This window comes from Bubalus bubalis, chromosome 4, assembly GCF_019923935.1.
Source record: "Bubalus bubalis isolate 160015118507 breed Murrah chromosome 4, NDDB_SH_1, whole genome shotgun sequence".
Classification (NCBI taxonomy): domain Eukaryota; kingdom Metazoa; phylum Chordata; class Mammalia; order Artiodactyla; family Bovidae; genus Bubalus; species Bubalus bubalis.
In genome coordinates, this window is record NC_059160.1 from 5,534,834 (window position 1) to 5,562,629 (window position 27,796).

At 41.8% G+C, this 27,796-nt stretch overlaps 1 protein-coding gene across 3 annotated transcripts in view; it reads left to right on the top strand.

Moving 5' to 3' along the window:
- Nucleotides 1-27,796, top strand: part of EFCAB6 (EF-hand calcium binding domain 6) — a 259,814-nt gene that overhangs the window by 84,521 nt on the left and 147,497 nt on the right. For all 3 annotated transcript variants that reach the window (XM_025282724.3, XM_025282725.3, XM_025282726.3), the window contains 2 exons: nt 3,104-3,228; nt 10,467-10,615. In XM_025282724.3, coding sequence (XP_025138509.3) covers nt 3,104-3,228; nt 10,467-10,615 — 274 coding nt within the window. The remainder of the gene's footprint in view (nt 1-3,103; nt 3,229-10,466; nt 10,616-27,796) is intronic.

The following is a 27,796-nucleotide window of genomic DNA, read 5'->3' on the forward strand; positions in this document are numbered from 1 at the left end:
ACGTGGATCATAGTGTCCTGTGGTTTTTTGTTTGTTTTTGGTCTATGTCTAGTGATTTTGGAAATGATCCTAGATACAGTAAATTTTGCCTTGTAGAGACTATGAATTCTCTTATGTTCCTCTGAAGAACTTAAGTTTTGTTTTGGTAGCCAGTTTACCTTAGTAGGAGACTAAACTCTGTCTTCCCTGAGGGGGTTAACATGTGAAATCTTTGTTCTGCCATTTCGGGCTTCGCTGGGAATCTTGTTTTCTGCTTTGCACATCTGTAGTTTGTGGTGTTAGCCGGAGATTTTGGCAGGTTTTATTCATAGGCTTTGGAGATTCTCCTCTATGCCTTTTTCCTTTATGTTTGTGCTTTCCCTTTTTACTTTCCAGTCACGGTGATAGTCCTGAATTCTCTTTTTTTGATTCCTAAAACCAGAAAGATCCTGGATTTATATCCAAACTCTAGCCACTTAGCATAATGTTCCAGCCAAGGCCTGCCCTCAGGCAAAAGGCCAAAGAAACAAGAAACTCAATGAGTTATTTTTCCATTTCTCCAAGTGTTGACTCCAGTTTATGTCATTTGCTTTGCAATGCCTTCAGAGAGTTTTTTGTATATATTTCGGCCAAAGTTTGTCATTGTTGTCTGCTGGGAGGGTTGCTTCATTATGAGCCAGTCCACCATGTCCAGACACAAAACTTTCTGGCTGCCATATTAAGTTTCTTCTTGCTTCAGTTTATCATAGTGTAAATTTTGGGGGAAAAAATTGGAAGGGGGCAGTATAAATGCATAGTGAAAAATTTATGTTAAATTTATAGTTTATATTTTATACAAACTATATAAAAGTTATATTTATAGTTATAAAACTTTTAAATTTATTTATTTATTTGCTTTGCTGGTTTTTACCCTTTTTCCTTTTGCTTATTTTATTAAGTATTGTAAGAAAGGCGTCTCCAGTTCATACATTTACAGTGACCCACTTCTGTACATAGAACAATATTTATTTTCTACTAATTTTTCATATTTCTGGATTTGCTGCTTTTGTTCTTAATAAGCCATTGTCATCTTGCTTATCAAAAACGCCATCCATTTTAGCACACGAGGAAAGGACACTGGGGTAGGACTTCCTTTTTCCTGCACCTACGACATACATAGCCGCCCACTCAAGTTGTTTTGCGTTTCCTCTCTACTCCGTTTCAAATCAACCGGAATCCTTCACAGGAAATTTTGGGAAAATTGGGAGGGGGCAGGAATTATTAAGCTGCGGAGAAGCGGGAAAGCTGGTCTGACTGCGATGAAAGAGGAGCCAGTGAACATGGCACAGCTGAATTTGTCAGCCCCCTTTTGTGGCATCTAGAGCTGCTCAGCCCACTTCCCGCATACTGTCCTGCGTGTAGAAAAGTCACCCACAATGCGTTGCTGCAAATGGATGAACTTCTCGCTGTGTGAGGCCCCGTTAGAGTAGCAGCAGCCCCCCATTGGAAAGCAGGGGGAGACCCACCTCCCCGAGTGAGACCGGCCTGGCTCCCCACCCCTCAGTGAGTGAGGCCCTCGCAGCTTCCGTGTTCCGAGAGCCCACGTTTCAAGCACTCGGCGTGCTGGAACCACGGAACTCCAGGCTGCATTCTAAAGGACTGGCTTTGTATTTTATCGTGTAGCCACAGGGATCCACTAGAGACTTCCTTTTTTTCTTTTACTTTTCTTCTCTTTTTTCCGTTTCTTTCTTTCTTTTTCTGTGTGTGTGTGTGAGGTAGAAAATGGAATTCCAGATGACTAGCAGTTTGTTAACTGCAGCTGAGTAGTTATAAGTGTGCTTAATTTGAGTGGAGCTTATTTGCAGACATTTTAGGAAATAAATCTGGGAAACCATTTGTGATTCTCTGCAGTCGACTTTGAGAAAGAAAACGGCTATATCTTAGATTTATTTTATTCTCTTTTATTATAAAAGTAATACATACTTGTCGCAAAAAGGCCAGAAAGCCCCAAAACACAAACTCTCACTTCCCTATAATCCTGCCGCTGTGTTCTCTTGGTGTATTATCCTCCCAGGTCTTATTTCTGATGCATAGATGGATGGATGGATGACAGGAAAATACACAAAATAAGTGTTAAAGTGAAAATTAAATTATGATAAATTGTCTTTTCTTGCAGTCATGGAACAGTTTCAAGGAAGATTTTTTGCATTCATGGTTTAGACAGGCCCTTTGTTTTTAATGTCTGTGAGCCGTAATTTATGGAACCAGTCTTCCACGAGTGGGTATTTAAGTTGGTGCGTTTTCCCCCTGCTTATAGGCAGTGCAGAACGTGGCTTTGCACACATGCCTCTGTCCCGTTTTTCCTCTAGTATAAGGTTCTAGAAGGGAATTTGAGAACATTCAAGTACCAGGTTTTCTACATACAAGCCGAAACTGATTTCTTTCTTTGTCATTTGCCTTAATCCCTGCCTATTTGACAAGTAGGAAAAAATTAACTGGTGTTAATTAGACTTTTTAAATTACGAGTGAGTCTGAGCAGTTTTTCATACCTTGCTTGGCTTTTTAAAAGTCCTTTTTTAAAATGTCAGTTACCTGTTTAAACCTTAGTCTGTTGTGTGATTGGGGATTTATATTTATCTTACTGATTCATGAGAGCTACTCATATATTGTGGAAATTAAGTTGTATTTCTCACGTATATTAACAATAGTTTTTCCCAGTCATTTTTCTTTCATTGTCACCTATGTGTTTTTTAACCAAATCAAAAATAAATATTTATGTTGCCAGGACACTCCGTTATTTACATGATTTCTGGCTCTGATGCATGCTCTGGAAAGGACTTCTCACACAGTGATTATGTATTACATGATATTCATCTTAATTTTCTTCTACTACTTTTATGGTTTTATTAGTCTACTTAGTGTACATTTGCTCTGTCTAGATTTACCCTAGATAAGATAGCAAGTAGATTGATTTTATTTTTTTCTTAAATGTCTAATAATTCTAATAGCACTCATTATAAAGGTTTATGTTTTGATTTATTTGAGTCTTAATCTTTAACATGCAGGTGATGATGAAAAGGAAGTACTTAATACTTAAATGTATGTTTGACAGTCTTCATAAACTGAAGTTCTTTTGTTTTAATAGAGGTCCTGTGGGAGAATCAACGAGTCAAAAGTTTCAAAAGAGAGGAACCCCCCAGTTCCGCTGTGTCTGACAGTATCTGGAAGAACTACTCCTTGGATGAAATTGAGACGGCCTTTTGCCTAGAGGTAAGATCGTTTTCCCAGTGCCAGGGTTATCTAAACTGTGAACCGAGAAAGTGAACAGCTCTGGAAAACCACCAGCCTAGACAGCGTCTCTAAACTGTGTTTGGAACCTGCCTCCATCTCCCAGAACACTGAGACCTCCGCCAACAAAAATGCATGGGTAATAATGACCTCGATGAGAGATTGATTCTCAGGTACTGCCTTGGTGCCACTCACGCTCTAAATCTAACAAGAAATATTTAGATCTATATACAGACATGATACAACTTTGCTGAGTAAAATAAAGGAGAGCCTGACTAGATGAAGAGGTCTTTTCTAGTTCTTGGACTGGAAGATTTAGTATTAACACATGGTCTCCCTACATCTGGGTGTGTATATTTATATATGTACACACATTTACATATATATTTTTTGTTGTTCTGAAAAGTTACAATAGAGGGCTTATGCTGTCACATATATAACATTTTATAAGGGTATAATAATTAAGACAATATGGCAGTGGTACAGCAGTGAACATTCAAATTGAATTAAAGCAGTAGTCGGTTAATGGACTGATCTTGATATACGAATTTAGCATACGATGTGCGGCATTCCAGTAGAGTGTGATGGGGACAGGGAGGAGAATATTCAGTAATTATTATTTAGATAATTCCCTAGACAGCCATCTGGGGAAAAAAGCTTGGAACCTTCGACTCTCCACACCAACATAAATTCTATATGCACCAACTATTTAAGTTTAAAAATAAAAAATGTGAGTGAAAATTTTCAATCTTGAAATTTAGACTTTTAAGCATGAAATAAAGCCCCCAAATCATTAAAGACAAAGACTGATAAATTTGTCTTACAATGAAAAAGCATTTGTACAGCAAAAGTTCACATAAACAAATGATAAACTTGGCAAAGCATGTGCCACATAACTGACAGATAAATAGTAACTGTTCCTAACATATGTAGAACTTTTTGTAAATTATTAATTTAAAATTTTCAGCAGAAAATTGTCAATGAGAAAAAATTAACAAAAGCCAGTATAGATTAAGGGCATTGGAGGAAGGGGCACATGAATACTCATTGGTAGATTAGTAAAAACTTGTTTTCCTTGGTTGTCGTTAATGAATTTATTGTTTTCATGAAAACACGGCCATTCCGAAACACATGACTGTTACGAAAGGATGTAAGCAATTCTGAAAAGTATAAAGAAGAAAGTAATAAATTAAATCCACCACCCAGAAATAATCGAAGGCAACATTTGGTGAACATAATTCTAGGCCTGTCTTTATATATTAATAGAAGGATGGCTGCATCAGTGGGTGGGTGGGTGGATACACAGAGAGAAATAATTTTATAAGAAGAGAATCATGCTCCTCTTTACAAATAAGGCATATTTAATTTAAATTTCTTTGAGTTTACCAGAAGTGAAAAAAAAATCATCACCATCAACCTCATAATTAACCCTTTTATGGGGCTGCCTTTTCATACCGCTCATAGGGTTTTTGGAGAAGGCAATGGCAACCCACTCCAGTACTCTCGCCTGGAAAATTCCATGGACGGAGGAGCCTGGTAGGCTGCAGTCCATGGGGTTGTGAAGAGTCGGAAACAACTGAGTGACTTCCCTTTCACTTTTCCTTTCATGCATTGGAGAAGGAAATGGCAACCCACTCCAGTGTTCTAGCCTGGAGAATCCCAGGGATGGGGGAGCCTGGTGGGCTGCTGTCTGTGGGGTTGCACGGAGTTGGACACAACTGAAGCGATTTAGCAGCAGCAGCAGCATGGGGTTTTCTCGGCAAGAATACTGGAGTGGTTTGCCATTCCCTCCTCTAGTGGACCATGTTTTGTCAGAACTCTCCTCTGTGACCCATTCATCTTGGGTGGTCCTCTATGGCATGGCTCATAGCTTCATTGAGCTATGTAAGCCCCTTCGTAGCAACAAGGCTGTGATACCACTCTAATGGGAGAAAGTGAAGAGGAACTAAAGGCCCTCTTTTTTTTTTTTTTTTTTTACAGTTTGTTTTTAATTTAATTTAATTTAATTTTTTAAACTTTACAAAAAAAATAATAAAAAATAAAGACCCTCTTGATGAGGGTGAAAGAGGAGAGTGAAAAAGCTGGATTAAAACTCAGCATTCAAAATACTAGAGATTATGGCATCTAGTCCATCACTTCATGGCAAGAAGAAGGGAAAGAAGTGGAAACAGTGACAGATTTTCTTTTTGGAGGCTCCAAATCACTGCGGACAGTGACTGCAGCCATGGAATTAAAAGATGCTTGCTCCTTGAAAGGAAAGCTATGACAAAGCTAGACAGCATTTTAAAAAGTGGAGACATCACTTTGCCAACATAAGGTCCGTCTAGTCAAAGCTGTGATCTTTCCAATAGTCATGTACGGATGTGAGAGTTGGACCATAAAGAAGGCTGAGCTCTGAAGAATTTATGCTTTTGAATTGTGATGCTTGAGAAGACTCTTAGAGTCCCGTGGACAGCAAGGAGATCAAATCAGTTGATTTCTAAAGGAAATCAACCCTGACTGTTCATCGGAAGGGCTGATGTTGAAGCTGAAGCTCCAATAGTTTGGCTGTCTGATGAGAAGAGCTGACTCTTTGGAAAAGATCCTGATGCTGGGACAGCTTGAAGGCAGGAGGAGAAGGAGGTGACCAAGGATGAGATGGTTGGGTAGCATCACTAACTTAATGGACATGAGTTTGAGCAAACTCTGGGAGATAGTGATGGACAGGGAAATCTGGCACGCTGCGGTCCATGGGGTCACAAAGAGTCGGACATGACTGAGCGACTGAACAGCAACCACAAAAAATGGGGCCGCCTCTGTGCCGGGCAGTGTTATAAGCGTCCCTCGGGTTTTCAGGCCTCATGGCAACTCTAGAAGCTAGGTAGCGTTATCATCCCGGTTTCAAGCTGAGGAGACCGAAGCTTGAGGAGGTTTAACAACCTGCCCAGGTTGCTCTGCCAGAGACTCTCCGGCCCGCTCTGTACCCCAGGTCCTCTTCATGACGCAGTCCTCAAGTGAAGCCAAAGATATTTCTGGACTTTAGATATTTCTTTGCCACAAGAAATATTCAGTCCCAAGAGAGACTTTGAGACAAGAAAAAAGATTAAGAAAGCCGTGAAGAGTTGGAGAAATGACGGTGCTTTGAAGGATGTCTCAATTACAGACAGTGAGGGCTGGCTCTGCTGTGAAACTCCTCGAGACTGGCACTTCCTGTGTTTCTTCCACCCTCCCTCCCATCTCACAATTTTTTGCTGTTTGTATTTTGTTCTTAGTGTTTATGATATTTACATTCTGTCCTATTACCATAATTCCCCCAGTTGTTTTACCCTCATTTTATATTTACATGAATCCAGTACGTATCGCTCCACTCCAGTGCTCCCCTTGCTTATCCCTTTCAGAGTACTTTATTTTGATATATTCTTGGGTTGGCTGGATTTCATTGTCAAGTAATTCCCTCAAGAAAGGCTCATGGGTGCTTTATTCCCTTTTTTTTTTTTTTTCATACTATCTCCCTTTTTTTTTTTTTTTATTAGAACAACAACTTGGCTGGATATAATTCTTCCACCATTCTTTCTTTTACTCAAAATGTTGTTTTTCTACAATGTCTTCTGGCACTGGGTGTTCTTGAGAAGAACCCTGAGGTCAACGGATTTTTTTTTTCCCCTTCTTATAATTTTTTTTTCTACCATGACGCCTAAAGTATTTTTTCTTGATCCATGAAATGAAAAAGCAAAACTGAGCTGTCTTGGCATGGAGCATTTTGTCCGTTTCCTGGAACACAGTATATTCTTTTGATGAATGAAGATTCAGTTCCTCATTCCAGGGAAAGTTTCCCTGTGTCATGTCACGAATACCTCCTCCCTCCATCCCTCCTACCCACTCCTGTCTTCCTTGCATATTTCTTTCTTTCCTTCAGTGGTCTCCCCACTTACCCTTACACTGGGCCATCTTTGTCTGTCCTTGATGATAACCATCCTTTCTTAGTATGCCATCATCTTTATTTTTCCTCTGCTTTCACTGAGATTCTGTCAAGCCATTCCTACTTTATTTGGCTTGCAAGATCTTAGTTCCCCAACCAGAGGCTGAACTCAGGGCGCTGGCAGTGAAAGTGCTCAGCCCTAACCACTGGACCACCAGGGAATTCCCAAGCCATTCCTTTACCGTTAATTTTAATTTCAGCCTTGTCTTTTATTCTTGCTGTTCCTAATTTGTTATTAGTTCCTTAGTAACGCTTTTGTTTTCTATTTTTTTTCATTGTTTAAGCATCTTCAAGCTTTTCTTGTAATGAATTTGTATTCTTACTTAGCTCCTTTCTATTGTATGAAAGCTTTGCTGGTGATATATGTATATATTTTGCTGATGTGTTTTCCTACAGATTGGGTTGTCTTCTGCTTGATGTTTGTTTGTTTCTTTTCTGTAGAGTGTTTGCACAGTTGCAAAACCATCTATTTTCATCCCATTTGTGCTTAGCTTGAGATCCACTCGTATCATGGATGTAGTCATATTTTCGTTGCTGTACGGTTTTTCCATTAGCTGCTGCTGCTGCTGCTGCTGCTAAGTCGCTTCAGTCGTGTCTGACTCTGTGCGACCCCAGAGATCGCAGCCCACCGGGCTTCCCCGTCCCTGGGATTCTCCAGTATACACAAATTATAGACTGTCCTATGCTTGGACATTTGGGTTGCTTCTGGCTCTGTGCTGATCCAAAGATGCCCCTGTAAGTGGTTGCCTACATATCTTGTGGTGTGTATGTGCAAAAGTTTCTGGTGTGTATGTGCAGAGGGAATTATACCCAGGCATTCCTTGCTAGGTTGTAGGGAACACATTCTCATCCTTCATTGGCAGTATCCAATTCAGAATACCAGTTTACACTCACATTGGGAGCATATGAGAACTCCTGTTGTCCCATGTACTCACCAACACTTGAAGTCATTAGTTTTTTACATTTTTGTAAGTCTGATGATATTTAAATGGCATTTCAGCTATAATTTAATTTTATTTCTCTTTTTACTGATGTGTCAAATAGCTTTTTACACTTAAAAACCTTTCTTCAGAACATTTTTGGTAAAACTATATCCATTTTTAACAAATATTTATTGAGTGCCTGTGTGCATGTGTGCCTGCTAAGTCGCTTTAGTCGTGTCTGACTCTTTGCAACCCATTGGACTGCAGCCCCCCAGGCTCCTCTGTCCATGGGATTCTCCAGGTAAGAATGCTGGAGTGGGTTGCCATGCCTTCCTCCAGGGGATCTTCCCAACCCAGGGGCCAAACCGGCATCTCTTACATCTCCTGCATTGAGAGGCGGGTTCTTTGCCACCAGCGCCACCCGGGAACCTCCTGTGGAGTGCCTACCACTTGCCAAATTGTGATTCATTTTAGACCATTATTAGTGAATAAAACAGACACAACCGTGGCTTTCATGGAGATTGCATGACCATGTATCAGGGAGAGAGCTGTTAAGCAAATACACATTTACAAATATCATTTTCCTAGGGTGGAGTGACTAAAAAGGACGGGGTGTCATGAGAGAGTAATGAGGCATCTCATTTCAGTTGGGGATCAGGGAAACACTTAACAAAAAACACTTGTACAAAACCGAAAAAGCATACCTTTTGTTTGTCAATACTGTGATGGCTGCCTTGTGTTGTTTCAAAGTCTAGTACAGATAACACACTAGTTCTTATGGCAGACGTTTCACGACATGTTGTTAAATGAAAAAAAAAAAAATTGTTAAAACTGAGAGTGTGGTATGGTCCCATTGTTGCAAAACTGTAATATACTCTTACGTGATCATGTTTGAGTTTTTGGAATACTGTACGAAAACCTGTGGGTTGTGAGACTTCCGGGTATCTTTATGGCCTTGTTTATACTTTGCTGAATTGCTTGCATTTTTTCTTTTGTTTCATTATGAACAGTAACGATGAAAATTCCAGAAAAAGTTAGACGTGTTGCAAAGACGTGATTTCTGTTTCACTCCTAGGCTTTTTCCCCTAAGTTCTTGATTTTGTCAAAACACTTTCCTAGGAAAAAACCATATTGGAAACTGAATGTCATTAAGATAACAAAATCGGATTTCATTAATCCAACAAATATACCGAGACCAGACTCTACGTCTGGCTTTGGCTTCTCTCCACAAGTCTTCTCCCAGGCAGCCCCCTCTCCCTGAGAGAGAGACGGGTACATTTAGCCGCATTTTGGGTTAATTTTATGCAACTTTCTAAGGAGCTTAAGCGCTGGGAATCTCTAGATTCTTTTAAAGATTTCCCCCTTAGATTTCCGATATTCCTGTGCACCCTGAGGAAGTCGTAATGAATGTGCTTCTTCTTCGTGTAGTGGATAGAGACCCTTGTATGTATGTTTCCATGTTCCAGCAGCTTTAAAAAAATAAAAAAATTTTTTTTGGCCATGCCACATGGCATGTGGGGATCTTAATTCCCAGACCAGGGATCGAGAAATACAGCTTTTAAAAACATCACCTTCTACACCAAGTTGATGGTTCTTTTGTTTATCTTCTTATCACAGTTAGCAGGAAAAAGTGAATTCATACAAAGTGGAGAGGGTTGGAAATATTGAAGAATATTGTTATTACTCAATAATAAACAGCAGGAAAACCTTTGGAAATAAAACCAATCTTCACAGAATTTTTATGAGTCCTATAAAAATCAGTGGTTAACCTACTTTACTGCATTGTAGAAGTCCCATAAGCTAAGCTCATTCACCCTGATTCTTTGTAATTCCCCATGAAAAAAAAAAGGATAATTAAAGAAATGTCCAATGTGTACAAGGCTTATGAAATTCTTATATTAACGATTTCCCTTACAGTCAAAGCAACTTCTATTTTTAATAAGATGCTACCAGCTTTTTGTTTGATTGACCTGACTTAATCAGGAGCAGCCTAGCATGGGCTCACAGTAAGGATGGCTTGCAAGTATATTAAGAAAGATGTATCAAACTGGCAGATCCACCAAGTATTTTTAGCTCTGAAATTTGAGTTAGAGCTATTATATGTGCTGTTTTTCCCCAAGAAACTTGTCTGCCTTGTCAGTTGAGTAGCTGTGGCTGGGGATACTGTTTTGTAGTAAGCTCATCAATTAAACATTTGAAGTTCAGTACATGCCATAGTAACCTTTTTGATCAGTTTTGGGAAGGAAAATGTGAAGAGGTTTTGGTGAAAATAAAGTGGTTGGATGGCTCTGCGCCACTGATTTCTGTGAATGCCGCACTCTAATTTTAATTCACCGCAGCTTTCCAAGTGCTATGAAAAGGTTGAAAAGGCGCTGAGTGCAGGGGACCCCTGCACAAGTGGATATGTGTCTTTGAATTACCTAAAGATTGTCCTCGACACCTTTGTATACCGATTACCAAGAAGAATTTTCATCCAGTTAATGAAAAGGTAAGAGTCCCATTGTTTCCTTGACATTTTTCCCCCCAGACGTCAATCGTGAGAATAAGGAACAGCTTCATTTATATTTTATTAATGTTTTAGACTTTTTTTGCCACTGAAAATTTCAAACACATGCAAAAGTAAAGAGAATAATGCACTGAACCCACGAATGCGCCCACCACCCATCTCAAACATTCCCCTCCTGGCCAATCATTTCAGCTCTACCCTGGCCCACCTCTCCTCTACCGCAGATATTTTTGAAGCAAATACCAGACATCATATTTCATTGAAAAGATCTCACTATGTCTTTTGATAAGAACTCTTGTAAGAAACATGGTGCAGATACTGTTTCACACTTAATAGAATTATCAATAATATTAATAAACATCCAGTTGGGATTCAGATGTAACTGACTGTCTCCCATTTTCTTTTATAACTAATTTAATCTGTACATTGCGATATGCCACAATTCGTTTTTAATCTATAGGGACCCTCTCCATTTGCTTATTTTTTTCCTGCTTAAGATGCATTCATAGAATAGGTCTGGGTTGTTTGTTACATGGAGTTTCTTAGAACCTGAACCTGACTGACTGCAACCCCCAGTGGCGTGTGACCTGCTCTCCTGTCTCCCGCCCCAGCCCCGCCCCTGAATTGGTAGGTACACAGATCCAGGTTCAATTCTGGGGGCAAGAATGCCTCACCAGTGCTAGCGAGCATGCGTGCACTGCTTATCTTTCTCCTTGTGATGTCAGCAGCTGTGTTGATCATCCCTGTACCCGACTGTGAAGTGGTGACACTCTGAGTGTCTCCTTTCTCCTTTTCTCACCTGGAGTGCTTCTGTAATGAGAGCTTCCCCTCTCCCACTGTCTGGTAACCGTGAGACACAGAATAAGAGAGGCAGCAGCTCCTTGGTTCTTTCCCTTCGCTTACTGCTTTTCAAAATAATGAATTGTGTTCCCAGCATCCTCTAGAAGTGAGCAATGAGTGATTCTTCTTAAAAAAAAAGTATGATTATGAACTCATGAGTGTTGACATATCTGGTGTGTTTCAATTTACTAGAGTTATTATTCCCCTCGATCCTCAGCTTGCCCTGTCTTGGCCAGGGGAGCCTTTTCGTGTTGGCTCTGAGTCCTGCTGGCTGAGCCTCATAAGTCCTTGGGTAGCACATCTTGGTGTCATGGAACGCCCAGGCCCTTCTGGGACATCTCTTGCCCACACCTGGAGTCAGCCGTTTCTCCCAGGACCCCTGTTTCCTTTCAGTTGGAAGTGGTATATATAGACCAACCTCTGGGTGAGGAATACTGTCTTTGGTTCACCCGGCTTTCTGTCCAGATAACTAGAAATCCTTTTCTCCGGGGATGTAGGGTTGAGGCTGATGGAAGCTTGTCCTGCGAAACTGAATCATTGGAGGACACCACGGGGTCACCTGGAAAGGAGAGGCATGAGAGACAGAGAAGGAGAAAATAATACCGATCTAGACCACGGCACCTCCTTCCCTTCTCAGCGCCCTGCGCGTCACCGTCACTTAAGTCTTTAGGTTCCTTTTAGTTCTGCATGCATTTTTTGTTTAATCAGTCAGTCACCATGCAATTCCTGAGCACTTGCCTAGGAACTCGCTGGGGACTAAGAAAGCCAGGATCCCTGCCCTCGAAGAGCTTTACCTGCTGGCGGGGAGACTGATGTCAACAAACACACGGATGAAATAAAATGTGCAGGGTGATGAAGGCTCCAGGGCTTCCCTGATGGCTCAGTTGGTCAAGAATCTGCCAGCAATGCAGGAGACCCTGGTATGATTCCTGGGTTGGGAAGATCCCCTGGAGAAGGGATAGGCTACCCACTCCAGAGTTCTTGGGCTTCCCTGGTGGCTCAGCTGGTAAAGAATCTGCCCACAATGTGGGAGACCTGGGTTCGATCCCTGGGTTAGGAAGTTCCCCTGGAGAAGGGAAGGGCTACCCACTCCAGCATTCTGGCCTGGAGAATCCCATGGACTGTGCAGTCCATGGGGTTGCAGAGTCGGACATGACTGAGCGAGGTATATGAAGGAAGTGGAGAGGTTGGCAAGGACATAACGGAGAATAAGGGGAACTCAGACCATTCTAGGGTGGCTGGGCTGGAGGGGCCTCTCTGAACGAGTGAGGTCAGGGAGAGCAGCCCAGGGCAGAGTCTCCTGGGCGGGCCCAAGGCCCTGTTGGGGGGCTGCCCCAGGAGCCCTGTTCTGGGGACTCGCAGAAGCCAGTGCCTGGAGCCAAGCTGACAAGAGAGCAAGAGGGTGGAGACCTGTGGCGGAGGCAGGCAGGGCCGGCAGGGACTGGGGCTTGTGGTAAGCGAGGGGGCTGTGGACAGGCTTTGTGGGGGGATTCCACCTAGAGACCCCATCTTCAGGCACACGGCTTCCTCCTTGGCCGGCACCTTCTTTCCTCAGAGTGTATTTCTAAAAGTCTCATTCACCCGCAGTGTGAATGTTTTCCCGAGTTTTTATAAGAATTGCCAAGAATTGTTGTTTTCTCGGAAGATAGCGGTGACTTACATTGCTGTCAACGCGGTGTGAGGGTTCCGGTTTCAGATTCTTTTCAGTGCTAAATATTAACATTGTATTAAAATATTGATGACCTAAGAGGTGTAAAACGTAACCCCCTTATTGCTTTAATTTATGTCTCTTGGAGGGATTGTTGAGGTTGGACTTTCCATGAGCCCAGAATGCTCTTCAGGTCCTAATTGGTCAATGGCCCCACGGATGGTTTTTCAAGTCATTTTCATCACCTTTTTGTTTAATAAGTTTTTGTAATTATTTCACTATTCACAGAGAACCCTTTTCTGTCATGGGTGCTGCAGCTGTTTTTCCCAGCTTGCTTTTTCACTTTCACTGTGCTTCCTCACTGTCTAGAAGTTCACAGTTTAACGTCACCAGATGCACTACTCCTTGTGCTTTGCAACGTCTACCAGTTATCATTTTTGTCTAGGCTTGATAAAATCTCTTTTCTACCCTGCTTGTTTTTCCATTTCTTTAAACACAAAATGCTTCAGTCCCTCCTGAAATAAGGTGGGTGTCCCAACTAAAATATTTTTTTCCAAACAGATAATTTATTTACACCACCACTTTTTATGTAATCCTTTCCCTCCCGTTGTTTTTAATGTCCACGTTGTGCCATTAACTCTATCCGTAATGGTTTAACGTGTGTTTCTGTATTCTGTCCCGCCAGTCTATAGATTTCTCTTGAGCCGGGACATTTCTGTCCACGGTTCTGTCTGCGGTTGGCCATCTGACAGCCCTCATGTTTTCTGTGAAATCTTGGGAGAGGACACGGAGGTCCCCGCACTGTCACGGTTCTTTGTTTCTCATCTGTTTCTTGAGTTTACATAGTGACTGTTGAAGGACTTACCCCTGATTCGTCACCTTCGAAGCTCAGAAGGGAGAATCTGCTTCTGCCATGAAAGCAGTGGCCTCCGAAGGGTGAATGAGAAAAGGGACTCGTGTTCCCGGCAGGTGGCCCTGGGGGGGCCCCTGACGGGAGCTGACCTCTGCTTTCCCGTGCTCTCCTCTCAGGCCCCCCAGAAGGTGGTTGGGACACCTGGTGTTGCTAGAGGAAACTCTTTAATTCCTCTCAATGTTTGTAATCTGAGCATCACAAGAAGCCACGAGTCGTCTTCTAAAATTTAGGCTTAGTCTTTTTGTTAACATACCAGGATGTGCCCAAGATTGCACTGGACATATTCTGCATGACTTTTGTGTTTAAACAGTGATTTAAGGGTTCATTAAGAAACCTGTGCATGACTGTTGACGGCTCTATTTATAATCACCCCAAACTGGAACCAGCCCAAGGTACCTCAGCAGGTGATTGGATCAGCAAGCTGCTTCACATCTACACGATAGACTATTTCTCAGCAACAAGAAGGAAAGAACTCTTGATACCCGCACATGGATGACTCTCAGAGACGTGCTGCGTGAGAGAACTAGGCTCCTACCGTAGGAGCCTGGTTATCCCACGGTGGGCGGGAGGAGACCCTCATCACTCCAGCGTGAGGGGTGGGGGGCCTGACTCCAAAGGGCCAGCAGCAGGGAGGCTGTGTAGGATGAGGCGGTCCTGGGTTCTGTGTGGGCAGTGGTTCTGTGACTCTACACGTGTGATAAATTCGTGTAAATGTGTACACACAAACCCATTTTTACTGTACTTGAAATTGAGAGATAAAGTTTTAAAACTCATCCCTTTTTTAAGGCAAACAATACAGAAAAGAATAAAGGAGGAAGTAAAATAAAATCTAAACTCTCATGCCCTACAAAATGATTTCAGAAATTATTCTCCTATCACATTTAAGAATGGAAAGAAAAAAAATAGGCATTTTTTTAAAGTTTATTTTTAAAAAATACTCCAGATCTAGGACCTAAATTAAAAACTCTTAACAGCTTGGTAATGAGACATAAAATCTTGATCCAAATAATATGTTAGGGACGTTAAAAGCTATTTTCCATATATATATATATTCTAATGTAATGGTAGGCTGTAATTGAACTGATATCTTGACCTTTATTACTAACATGCTGTGCTTTTCATTGTCGCCTAGCCTTTTATATAAAGTAGATCTATTAAAAACAAAACCAGTGTTTAAATATGAAGAATGAGGTTTGCGGGAGAGTTGAGAGGATGGAATAAATGCTGTGACTTGCACGTTCACCAGAGCCTGGGCTTCATCCATCCATCACGTGAACAGGTCCCCACTCAGAAGCATCTCCCGGTGAGAAATTTCCCATCCACGCTGGGAACATTAGTAGCCTGGCAGAGCTATGCAAACAAAAAACAAGCCATTTAGCCCAAATTATATGAAGTGTAGAGGCAATACCCTGGGATATATTTTCAGTTATTGCCCAAACCTTTTTTAACCCACACGTCTAGGATTTCTTCTATTTGTGTGACATTCTAGAAAGGGCAAAACAGTGGGAATGGAGGAGAGATGGTAATTGCAGGACTGGGGTGGGGGACGCTGTGACTCACGGCGGGCAACACCAGGAGATTCTGGTGTGAGGGAGCTGTTCTCTCTTCAGTTGTGGGCTTTTTCGTCTGGCAGTGCACTGGGCAGGGTCCAGGCAGAAAACAGATGGCATGTAAGTTTACTGAAGGAACTTTTACCCTGGTGAGGGCAGGGCGAAATGTGCAATCAGTTGAAGGGAAAGCATTTTCTCTCCTAGGTCTGAAGGGGCAAGAGAGGAAGGAGTTAGTGAGAGGAGCAAGAAAGTCGCTGAAGGAGGGAGCCACCCAAGAGCAGATAAGGCCTTCAGCAGGAGTGTGGCCAGAGCCATGCTCAGTCCAGTGGGAAGGGGCTGGGGAGTAACCGGCCTGCTCTCTCCTTTTGCCGTCCAGCCGCCTCCCACTGGCCAGCTCATCTGAGAGCCAGAGGCACGAGGGGCCTGTTGAAGCAGGTCACCAGGATGCTGTGCAGAGGGGAGGAGGGCAGAAAGTGGGTCTGGACGGACGTGTCCGGCACTGGCCATTCTCAGCCTCGGCAACCTTGGAGGGATGAAAGCCCTGGTCCTTTGTAGAGATGAAAGCCTTTTGTCCCCAGGCAGGAGCTGCTCAAAGTCCCCACACGAAATCTAGGATGTCAGCTCTATGAAATATCCGTAGCTACGTTCGAGATGCCAGGGGCTATGTGGGTTTGCACACGTGAATGCCATCATCACCTGATTACATTTGCAATTATCCGGTCAGTTTCTAATACCCAAGTATTAGTAGCTTTTGCATGGGTGGCCAGGTGATTTCAATGAGAAGGTTGTAGAAATCAATCCTTTTCCCACCCCTCATCTCCACACGTTGCCAGTGGCACGCATGTCTACACTTACCCACAGAAGTGGTATTCCTTCTTGTCCACTCTCTTATGAAGGGTGGGGTCTCCTCCTTGGCCCTTCCTCCCGGCACAGCCCTTATTCCATGGAGAGCAAAGCCGATGTGAGGTCTCTGCAATGCCTAAGAATACTTCCTCCAGTTACATTTTCTGAGCCTGGAGGAGCAACCAGGGGATGAGTCGATGCTCTTACTGGACCCACTGAAAAGTGGACTTGAGCTCCATCTCGTCGTCGTTCATTTGCTCAGTTGTGTCCAACTCTTTGCGACTCCATGGACCGCAGTATACCAGGCTTCCCTGTCTACTATCTCCCAGAGTTTGCTCAAACTCATGTCCATTGAGTCAGCTCCATCTACCACCTCCATAAGCCTCTGACCTACACACCATGCTGGCACTTTGGTTCTTCAGAGATTATCATCAGTCTGGAGCCACTATCTATTCATCCTGAATGTGAAAACTTATGTTTCTTCTTGGTAACCCAGAGATGGAGTCACATGCTGCTATAAGACCCCCACCTGGCTTCATGGGATTGGAAAGATAGATTGGGAAAAATACTGGACTCCCAGCATCAGAATCCAGAGGGATAGGGGCCTGAGAAAATAAGAGGAGCCCCTGGGGCATTTTTAAAGTCTTGTTGAATTTGTTTCAATGTTGCTTCTGTTTTGTTTGGTTTTCTGGCCCTGAGGCATACAGGATCTTAGCTGCCTGACCAGGGAGCGAACCCATACCCCCTGCATTGGAAGGTGAAGTCTCAACCATTAAACTGCCAGGGAAGTCCCCAGAGGCATTTTTAAGAATTAAAAAAACCCAGCAATATCCACCTTTGTGACTTTGGTTAATAATGGTTACTCGTGTGATTAGCAAAATTATCTGCTGACTCTATTTTTTGAAAGTTATGTTTATTCATGTTGATTATAAAAACTGTACAGGCTCAAACTAGAAAATAGAAGAAATGATAAAAAAAAATTACCCATAATTGTAATAGCCAGAGATGGCCACTATTAATATTTTGGTCTATTTCCTTCCAGAATTTTTATGTGTGTGCATGTACACATGCTCCATACATGCTTAACATGAGAAATATGAGAAATAAATTATGTTCCATTTTCTTACAGAATATTACATCAGGAGGATTTTTTTATGTTGTTAAAAAAAAAACCTTGAAATTAATTTTTAACAGCTGCCTAATGTTTTGTCAGCCCTTAAGTCAAAGGTTTTGAATGCTTCCAAGGTTTACATTCCATTTTGCTAAGATGCCCTTCAGAAAAATGTTAATTTATTCTCAGGAGTGAGGTTCATGAGAGTGCTTTTCGCCAGCATTTAACATTGCTGTCTTTAAATACTTGGTAATTTGATAGCTGAAAGAGCAGTGCCTCGTTGTTATTTTGATTTATATGACCTTGATTGCTGTTGAGTTTGCACGTTTTTCATGTTTAACAGTTATATGTACTTCCTTCATGAACGACTGTTTGCTCAGGTCCTTTGACCATTTCCTGTGTTTTAAAAATATTTTTGTCCCAGTACAAGTCATATAAAGTTCTTTCTCAAGTTTAATGGGCTTCCCTGGTGAAAGGTTGTTGTTGAATCATGCGAAGACACTGGGATTCTTGGCCCCAGGACGAGAAGAATTCAATCCGGGGCCAGAGACGAGGCTTGATCGCTCAGAGCTTTTGTGTAATAAAGTTTTATTAGAGTATAACGGAGATAGAGAAAGCTTCTGACATAGGCATCAGAAGGGGCTAGAAAGAGTACCTGCTTGCTAGTGTTAACAATGAAGTTATATAATCCAAAGAATGTCTGGAGGTTGTAAAGACCTCATCAGACCTACTCCCATAATTTACATTTTAAGATAACAGAAGATTTAATCCAGAGACTGTCCTTAGGCAGGATACATTATTGTTATATAATCCTAAGGAATGTGGAGAAAGAAAATAAGTTTGTCCTTTCTTCTTCCTTGAGAATTCCAGACCCCTCTCTCCTTGGGGACCCCTAGACTCCTTATCAACCTGCCTAGGAAATGACTCTCTCATATGGTTAAGAACCTGCCTGCAATGTGGGGACCTGGGTTCAATCCCTGGGTTGGGGAGATCCCCTGGAGAAGGGAATGGCAACCCACTCCAGTATTTTTGCCTGGAGAATCCCATGAACAGAGAAGCCTGGCGGGCTGCAGTCCATGGGGACACAAAGAGTCAGACACGACTGAGTGACTAACACACAGTTTAATGAGTTTTGGCAACTGCGTGTGTTTAGTAACCACCCCCTTAGTGAATGTATGGAACGCTTCTGTCACCCTGTGCTGTGCTCCTGCACTTTGAAAGCAGTCCCTCCCCTGACCTCTCGGCCCCAGGACCACTGGTCTGCTCTCTGTCACTGTCTCTGAAGTTTGGCTATTTTTCGGTGTGCTCACAAATGGGATATGTGGTCTTTTGTATTTGACTACTTTTACTTTCACTTTCCAAGTTTTATGATTCATCCATGTTGCTGCACATCTAAATGTTCCACTAATTGTTATTGCTGAGTAGTATCCCATCAGATCAGATCACATCAGATCAGTCGTTCAGTCGTGTCCGACTCTTTGCGACCCCATGAATTGCAGCACACCAGGCCTCCCTGTCCATCACGAACTCCCAGAGTTCACTCAGACTCACGTCCATTGAGTCAGTGATGCCATCCAGCCGTCTCATCCTCTGTCGTCCCCTTCTCCTCTTGCCCCCAATCCCTCCCAGCATCAGAGTCTTTTCCAATGAGTCAACTCTTTGCATGAGGTGGCCAAAGTACTGGAGTTTCAGCTTTAGCATCATTCCTTCCAAAGAAATCCCAGGGCTGATCTCCTTCAGGATGGACTGGTTGGATCTCCTTGCAGTCCAAGGGACTCTCAAGAGTCTTCTCCAACACCACAGTTCAAAAGCATCAATTCTTCGGCATTCAGCCCTCTTCACAGTTCAACTCTCACATCCATACATGACTACTGGAAAAACCATAGCCTTGACTAGACAGACCTTTGTTGGCAAAGTAATGTCTCTGCTTTTGAATATGCTGTCTAGGTTGGTCATAACTTTCCTTCCAAGGAGTAAGTGTCTTTTAATTTCATGGCTGCAGTCACCATCTGCAGTGATTTTGGAGCCCAGAAAAATAAAGTCTGACACTGTTTCCACTGTTTCCCCATCTATTTCCCATGAAGTGATGGGACCGGATGCCATGATCTTCGTTTTCTGAATGTTGAGCTTTAAGCCCACTTTTTCACTCTCCACTTTCACTTTCATCAAGAGGCTTTTTAGTTCATCTTCACTTTCTGCCATAAGGGTGGTGTCATCTGCATATCTGAGGTGATTGATATTTCTCCCGGCAATCTTGATTCCAGCTTGTGTTTCTTCCAGTCCAGCGTTTCTCGTGATGTACTCTGCATATAAGTTAAATAAACAGGGTGACAATATACAGCCTTGACGTACTCCTTTTCCTATTTGAAACCAGTCTGTTGTTCCATGTTCAGTTCTAACTGTTGCTTCCTGACCTGCATACAAGTATCCCATAGTGTTTCCGAATTTGTTGGGAAATATCACATGGATATTCCCTAATTTGTTTATCTACTCAGCCGTTGATAGACATCTGGATTGTTTTCAGTTTGAGGACAGTGTAGAAAACGTTGCTATGAACATTCACATACAGGTCTTATTTTGTGGGGATATGTTTTTATTTCTCTTGGGTGAAATACTTAGTAGTAAAATTGCTGGGTTGTATGATGAGTGTGGGCTTTCTAGGTAGCTCAGTGGTAAAGAATCCGCCTACCAATACAGGAGACTCAGATTCGAACCCTGGGTGGAGAAGATCCCGGGAGAAGGAAATGGCAATCCACTCCAGTTTTTTTGCGTGGGAAATCCCATGGGCTGAAGAGCCTGGCGGGCTACAGTCTAGGGGTCAGAAAACAGTGGGATACAACTTAGTGACTAAACAAAAACAACAATGATGAGTGGATCTTTAAATTTATAAAACACTGTCAAACCACTTTCCAAAGTCACTGTATTGATTTGCAGTTCCACCAGCAATATGTAAGAAAGCCAGATGCTTCACTTCCCCACCGAAGCTCGGTACTGCCGGTCTTCCTAATTTTAGCCATTCTAGTTTGTGTAGAGCTATTTCTATTTTTAACTCCTATTTTTTTCTGATGACTAATGATTTTGAGACTCTCTTCGTGTGATTATTGGCCATTTGTATCTTTCCTTTCGTTAAGTGGATGTGCAAAGCATTTGTCTATTTTTACAGGATCGTTTCTTTTCCTGTTATTGATGTGAGCACGTTCAGTTGCCCCGTGTCTCCTGCATTGGCGGGTGTATTCTTACCGCTTGTGCTCTTCTTTATGTGTTCAGGATATTAGCTCTTTGTCACATACATGTTTTTCAAATATCTTCGTTCAGTATGGCTTGCTTTTTCATTTTCTTAACTTGGTCTTTTGAAGTACAGAAGTATTTTTGTTTTGATGAAGTACATTTTATCCATTAAAATTTTTATGGGTAATTTTTGGGGAGTTCATTTTCAGAAAGCTTTGCCTAACCCAATAGCACAAGGATTTTATCTTGCCTTATCTTTTCTTCTAGAAGTTTAATAATTTTAGCTCCTACATTTAGGTCCATCTCTAGTTAATTTTTGTATATGGTATGAGGTCAAGGTTCATTCTGTTCCTGCAAAGATATTCATTTGTTGAAAAGGCGATCATTTCCCTAATGAATTACTTTGCACCTTTTTCAAAAATTAATTGACCGCATATGTGTGAGTATGTTTCTGGACTCTGTCCTCTTCCAGAAGTTGTAAGAATACATCTTGAAACAGTGCCATACTGTTGTCTTGATTACTGTAGCTAAATAGTAAGTCTTGAAATTTACTTGTGTACACTTGTTCTTTTCTTTCAAAATTGTTTGAGTATTGAAGGTTCTTTGCCTTCCTGTATATTCATTCAGCTTGTCAATATGTTTTTTTAAAAAAGAAAGAAAGTTTGCTAAGATTTTGTAAGTACATTGGGGAGATCTGCCACTTTTCTGAGTACATTGGGAAGATTTTTTCACTTTAATAATATTCAGTTTTCCATTCCATGAGCACGGTACATCTTTCTGTTTATTTAGGTCTTTAATTTCCTTAGGCAAGATTTTGTTGTTTACAATGCTCAGATATTGCACATATTATATTGTATGTATTCCTAAATATTTTTATTTTTTGATGCTAATGTAAATGAATTAAAAAATTTTTCATTTTCTCACTATTCATGGCTAATGCTAACAAATACAATTGATTTTTTTGGTTTTTGACTTTACAATATGGTGACCTTGCTAAATTCACTGATTAATTTGTTCTAATACTTTTACTGTGGATTCCTTAGTGTTTTTTCCTAAATAGACAGACATTGTGCCTCTAAGTAAAGGCAAGCTTGCATCTGCCTTTGCAATCTGTATGCCTTTTTTTCTTGCCATATGTTACTAGGTAGGACATTAAGTGTGACAATAGGACATTAAGCACAACGCTGAGCACAAGTGGTGGGATTAGCCCCCTTGCCTTGCTCCTGATGTTAGGTGGAAACCATTCCATCTTAAACCACATTGATGTCAGCCATGGATTTCTTGTAGATGCCCTTATTAGGTTAAGGGATTTCCTTTCTATTCCTATTTTGCTGAATTTTAAAAACTGTGTATGTTGATTTTTGTCAAATGTTTTCCTGCATCTATTCTGACGATCATGTACTTCTCCATTATCCCATTAATGTTGTGAATTACATGGATTGATTTTCAGATGCTAAGCCAATTTTGCATCCTGGGATTAAACCCCACTTGGCCCTGATAGATTATCCCATTTATATACTGTTCGATTTTATTTGCTAAACTTTGTTAAGGTTTTTTTTGGTATCTTTTTTTCATGAGTGATGATTTGTCTGAAGCTGTCTTTTCTTATGAATGTGTCTCGAGAGGGTAACTCTGGCCTGGGAAGTGTGTTGGGATCTGTCTCCTGCCCCTCCGTGTTCTGACTGGCGTTGCCGCGGCTGCTGCCGTCATGATTACCACTGCTACTACCGTTTTCCTTCAGTGTTTGATAGAGCTCATCTGAGAAGCCGTTTAGGTTTGAAGTTTTCTTCAGGGGACTGTTTTGAATTACAAATTTCAATTTAAAAAATTAATATAGAACTATTCAAGTTTTCTGTTTCTTCTTGGGTCATTTTTGGTAATTTGTGTTTTTCAATAAATTTCATTTCATCTCGGGTTTCCCTGGTGGCTCAGAAGGTAAAGCATCTGTCTGCAATGTGGGAGACCTGGGTTCGATCCCTGGGTCAAAGAGATCCCCTGGAGAAGGAAATGGCAACCCACTCCAGTACTCTTGTCTGGAAAATTCCATGGACGGAGGAGTCTGGTAGGCTTCAGTCCACAGGGTCACAAAGAGGCAGTCATGACTGAGCAACTTCACTTTCATCTTAGTTATGTCCAATGCTCTTTTTATTCCTTTCTGAGGAGCCAAGGTCTCTGTCTGCTATCATTTTTGTTCAGCCTGAAGAGGAATATGTGTACTGACTCCAAATTGGGAAAGGAGTACATCAAGGCTGTATATTGTCACCCTGCTTATTTAACTTATATGCAGAGTACATCCTGTGAAATGCTGGGCTGGATGAAGCACAAGCTGGAATCAAGATTGCTGGGAAAAATATCAATAACGTGAGACATGAAGATGACACCATGCTAATGGCAGAAAGTGAAGAAGAATTAAAAAGCCTCTTGATGACAGTGAAAGAGGAGCATTAAAAAGTTGGCTTAAAACTCAACATTCAGAAAACTAAGATCATGGCATCTGGTCCCATCACTTCATGGCAAATAGATGGGGAAACAATGGACGCAGTCAGAGACTTTATTTTTTGGGGCTTCAAAATCACTGCAGATGGTGACTGCAGCCTTGAAATTAAAAGACGCTTGCTCCTTGGAAGAAAAGCTGTGACCAACCTAGACAGCATATTAAAAAGCAGAGACATTACTTTGCTTTCAAAGGTTCATCTAGTCAAAGCTATGGTTTTTCCAGTAGTCATGTATGGATATGAGAGTTGGACTATAAAGAAAGCTGAGCGGTGAAGAATTGATGCTTTTGAACTGTGGTGTTGAAGAAGACTCTTGAGAGTCCCTTGGACTGCAAGGAGATCCAACCAGTCCATCCTAAAGGAAATCAGTCCTGAATATTCGTTGGAAGGACTGATGCTGAAGCTGAAACTCCGATACTTTGGCCACCTGATGCGAAGAACTGACTCATTTGAAAAGACCCTGATGCTGGGAGGGACTGGGGGCAGGAGGAGAAGGGAATGACAGAGGATGAGACATTGGATGACATCACTGACTCAATGGACATGAGTTTGAGTAGGCTCTGGGAGTTGGTGATGGACAGGGAGGCCTGGCATGGTGCAGTCCATGGGGTTGCGAAGAGTCAGACACGACTGAGCGACTGAACTATGTGTACTAAAGATGGGTTCCCTTAGGTTTATTTTATTTAGAGAAGTCTTTATTTCTCCTGCAGTTTTGAGTGATCTTTTCTTAGACTGAACGCTCTGTAACCGATCTTTCTTTCAGCACTTTCTTGTTCTGCCCCCTCTTTTTGGTTTCCATTGTTTGGAATGAGGAGTCGCCTGTCAGACTGTCGTCCTCTCGTGTGTGATGGCTCTCTTGCCGCGCTGACTCTCAGCTTGGTGACCGTGCTGTGCCCTGGCCTGGCGTGTGTCACGCAGCTACTGCTCAGTGTTTGTGAGCATCTTAAATCTGTAAATGTATATCTTAATCAAATTGGGGGGAAATTTTGGCTCTTATATCCTCAAGATTCTTTTTCCTATCCTATTCTCTTTTTTCCTTCTGTGACTGCAATTACATGTATGTAAGACTGTCTTGTGTCTTTGAAGCTCTATTCATTTTATAAATATATGTGTATTCTGTGTGTGTTATATTTGGTGATTTTGGTTGATTTGTATTTATATTCACTCCTTCTCCCTTCTGTTTTCTCCATTATTTTGTTAATTCCATCAAGTGATTTTTAAAAAAATTTCAGGTAGTATTTTCATCATTCTAAAATTTCTGCCTAATTCTTTTTATTATATCCACTTCTCTGTGAGATTTCCTATCTTTTGACTCCTTTTAGGCATGTTTTCATTTATATCATTGATGATGCTTATAATCATTGCTTTAAAAATTCTTGTCTGGTAACACCACCATTTAGGTTATTTGGGATTCCTCTCGATTGACTTTGTTTCTTTCCTTACTAATGTTTCATTTTCCTGGTTTTTCATATTCCTGCAATTTTAGATTCTGTCTTAGAAAGTTTGAACGTTAAATCATGGAAACTCTAACTTCTGTTATAATTATTTTTCAATGAGTGTGGTTTCTTTTGTTTTGGTAGGCACTTATCTTAGTTGAACTCAAGCTGAATATTCTGTTTCTTGGGTGGCAGTTCCGATTTTAATTCAGACCTTTTGTGTTTAGCTATGCTTTTTAGTAGGTCCTGATCACGTGAGATTCAGAAACCACCCCGAAATGTGGTGAGACAGAATTTGGGGATCCCTCTCTGGCCCCTTCTTTCCCAGGATTTCTCTTTCTCTCTAGGTTTATAGTTTATCTGGGCTTATTAATCTTCTAGTTTTCTAAGCTACGAAGACCACTTTTTTTTTTTTCTATTGGTGCCTTTGCTATCCCTCATGTTACAGTACCCTAGCCTGGGTTAGATGCACTGAAAATATTCTTACAACTCCTCTCTTCTCAGCATAGATTTCCCACCAGAGTTCACTCTTTAGTCCCTTTCGTGTGACATGCTTAGTTGCTCAGTTTTGTCTGACTCTTTGCAACCTCGTGGACTCCGGGCTCCTCTGTCCATGGGATTCTCCACGAAAGAATACTACAGTGGTTAGTCATTCCTTTCCAGGAATGGAACCCTGGTCTCCTGCATTGCAGGCAGATGCTTTACCAGCTGAGCCACCAGAGAAACCCCTGCAGTGCTTTTAGGCAGCTGCTTTTGGTATTACATTCAGAGTTCATTGTGATCATCTCTAAGAGGATTGGTCCAGAAGGATCTTACTCTACCACTACTAGAAGAAGTCAAGTTAATATTGTCATATTAATTTGTAAAACACTTTATGTTTTAAAAATATTAACAATTTGTTATGCATCATCATGAAAGATAACTTTGTAAGTCTATTGTTTGGTTCAAACTTTTAATATTTCTGATATACAGGAATTTATTATTTTGATGTAATTAAATAAGTTTGTGATTTCTCCTCTTAAGTTTTGTTTAAAAATCCATTGTCATTCGAATACCAGATAAATATACACCTAGTTTTTTTCTTGTTTTCAGTGGTCCTAATTTTTATGTTTAACTTTTTAATCTCTTTGAGTTTATTTTTCTGTACTATATAGACTGATATTTTTCCCAAAGAGCAAGGCAATTTCCTAAACATAATATATGCAGCTGATCATATTTTTAATAGTAGTCACAATGTTTCCAATATTTAACTTTTTAATTTTCACCTTTAAATTTAAGGTGAAAATATATAGCACTAGCAAACTGTATCAAAATAGTGCTTGAAGTCTGGAGAAGAAAGTTTGAGTAGGAAAGAGGAAGCTTTGTTTTGTGTGTTAATAGCAAGGCATCAGCCGCTGTCACAATCTGCTTGTTGCCTGATGCAATCACTTAGTCAGTCCGTCGCTCTTTCTCATGACCACATACGAGGTGCTAAGAGCAGAAGTAATAACCAGTCAGCGTTAGCTGGTATAAAGTAATCATAACTGAAGTGGTATACAAGCGTTAGCCGCTGATGATACTAATTCTTAGGTGGTGATAAATCCAACAGAGGATAGAGACATGGTGCTGCAGGACAAACAGCCCTGCCTAGGGAAAAAAGGGGAGGCTTCCTTGAGAGAGTGATGATTCAGTTGAGGCTTGCAAGAGGAGCAGAATTAACTACCTAAAGTGTGGGAGATAGTGAGGGGGAAGGTGGCAGTTAGCAAAGGCAGCAGCGAGTTTAAGGAACCTGTGGCAAGAAGAGCACAAGCGTTCTGAGGAATCTGAGAGCGAGGGGCAGCATGGTATGGGATAAAGTCAGAGGTGTGAATAGGGTCCAACTGTGCAGGCTGTGCTTACTGAAGGACTGTAATTTTTGCCGTAAGAGTAATGGGGAGTTGTGGAAAGATTTTAAGCAAAAGAGTGATCACATTTGCGTTTCAAAAAGAGCAGGCTGATTAAAGTGTGAAAATACTTCAGTGGAAGGCAACAATAGGTACAGGAGACCAATGAGCTATCGCAAAGATTCGAGTGAGAAAAGATGGTAGCTTGGCACCACACGTGGGTGTATGAATGGATGGACCGTTGGATGGATGGGTGCAAGTGTAAACCTCAGTTGAGATGGCAGTACTACAGTCTTGATTGTGTGTGTGTGTGTGTGTGTGTGTGTGCTAAGTCACTCAGTCGTGTCCAACTCTGCAACGCTATGGACTGCAGCCTGCTGGGCTCTTCCCTCCAAGGGATTCTCCAGGCGAGAATACTGGAGTGGGTTGCCATGCCCTCCTCCAGGGGATCTTCCCAACTCAGGGACTGAAGCTTCATCAGGGACTGAACTTTCGTCTCTGACGTCTGTCTGCATTGGCAGGCAGGCTCTTTACCACGAGCGCCACCTGGGAAGCCCACTACAGTCTTAAGGCAACTTAAGTTTGTTTCCCACTGTCCCTTTAAATTTCCTCAGTTGGATTAGTTCTTTTCCCCATGGATGAAAAGTATGAGCAGACTTTGATTTTTCTGGTTTGTCTCGAATCACACAAACAGCCCCAGCTTACTAGTTGCAATAGTTAGTCACAGATCATGGTCAAAGCTGTAGACCTGATTTAAATGTGAATCGTGTTCCTGGCCCAGTCAGGGCCTGCTAGGGGCACAAATGGCCTCTTCCCCTCTCCCCACTTGGCACTTCTCTTCCTTCCCCATATTGCAAACTTGGGTTCTGACTCCTCCAGGGCGGAAGTGCCCAGAGGAAGGAGAGGAAAAAAGGGGAGCAGGAATGTTCGTACTGGACTGGCTCTCCTGTGAGCTGGAAACTGCATTCTCTGGGCCTAGCAAGTGTCTTTTGTCTGCAGGCGTTTCCTTTCAGGAGAGCTCTTGCTGGGTCTGTGGGTTTCACACTTGGCTCTCACGTCTGCAGTTCTTTGATGAAGGCCAATGCACCTCCATCTCAGCTGATCACTTACTTCTTCCCTCCTCGGCCCCTGGCAACCTGGAGATAGGGAAGGAAAGCCTCCCTTTACTAAGGTCCGTTCACTCTTCCAAGTGGCCTTCTTGGGTAGGACGCAGATGACCCCGTGTATTTGTGTGCGC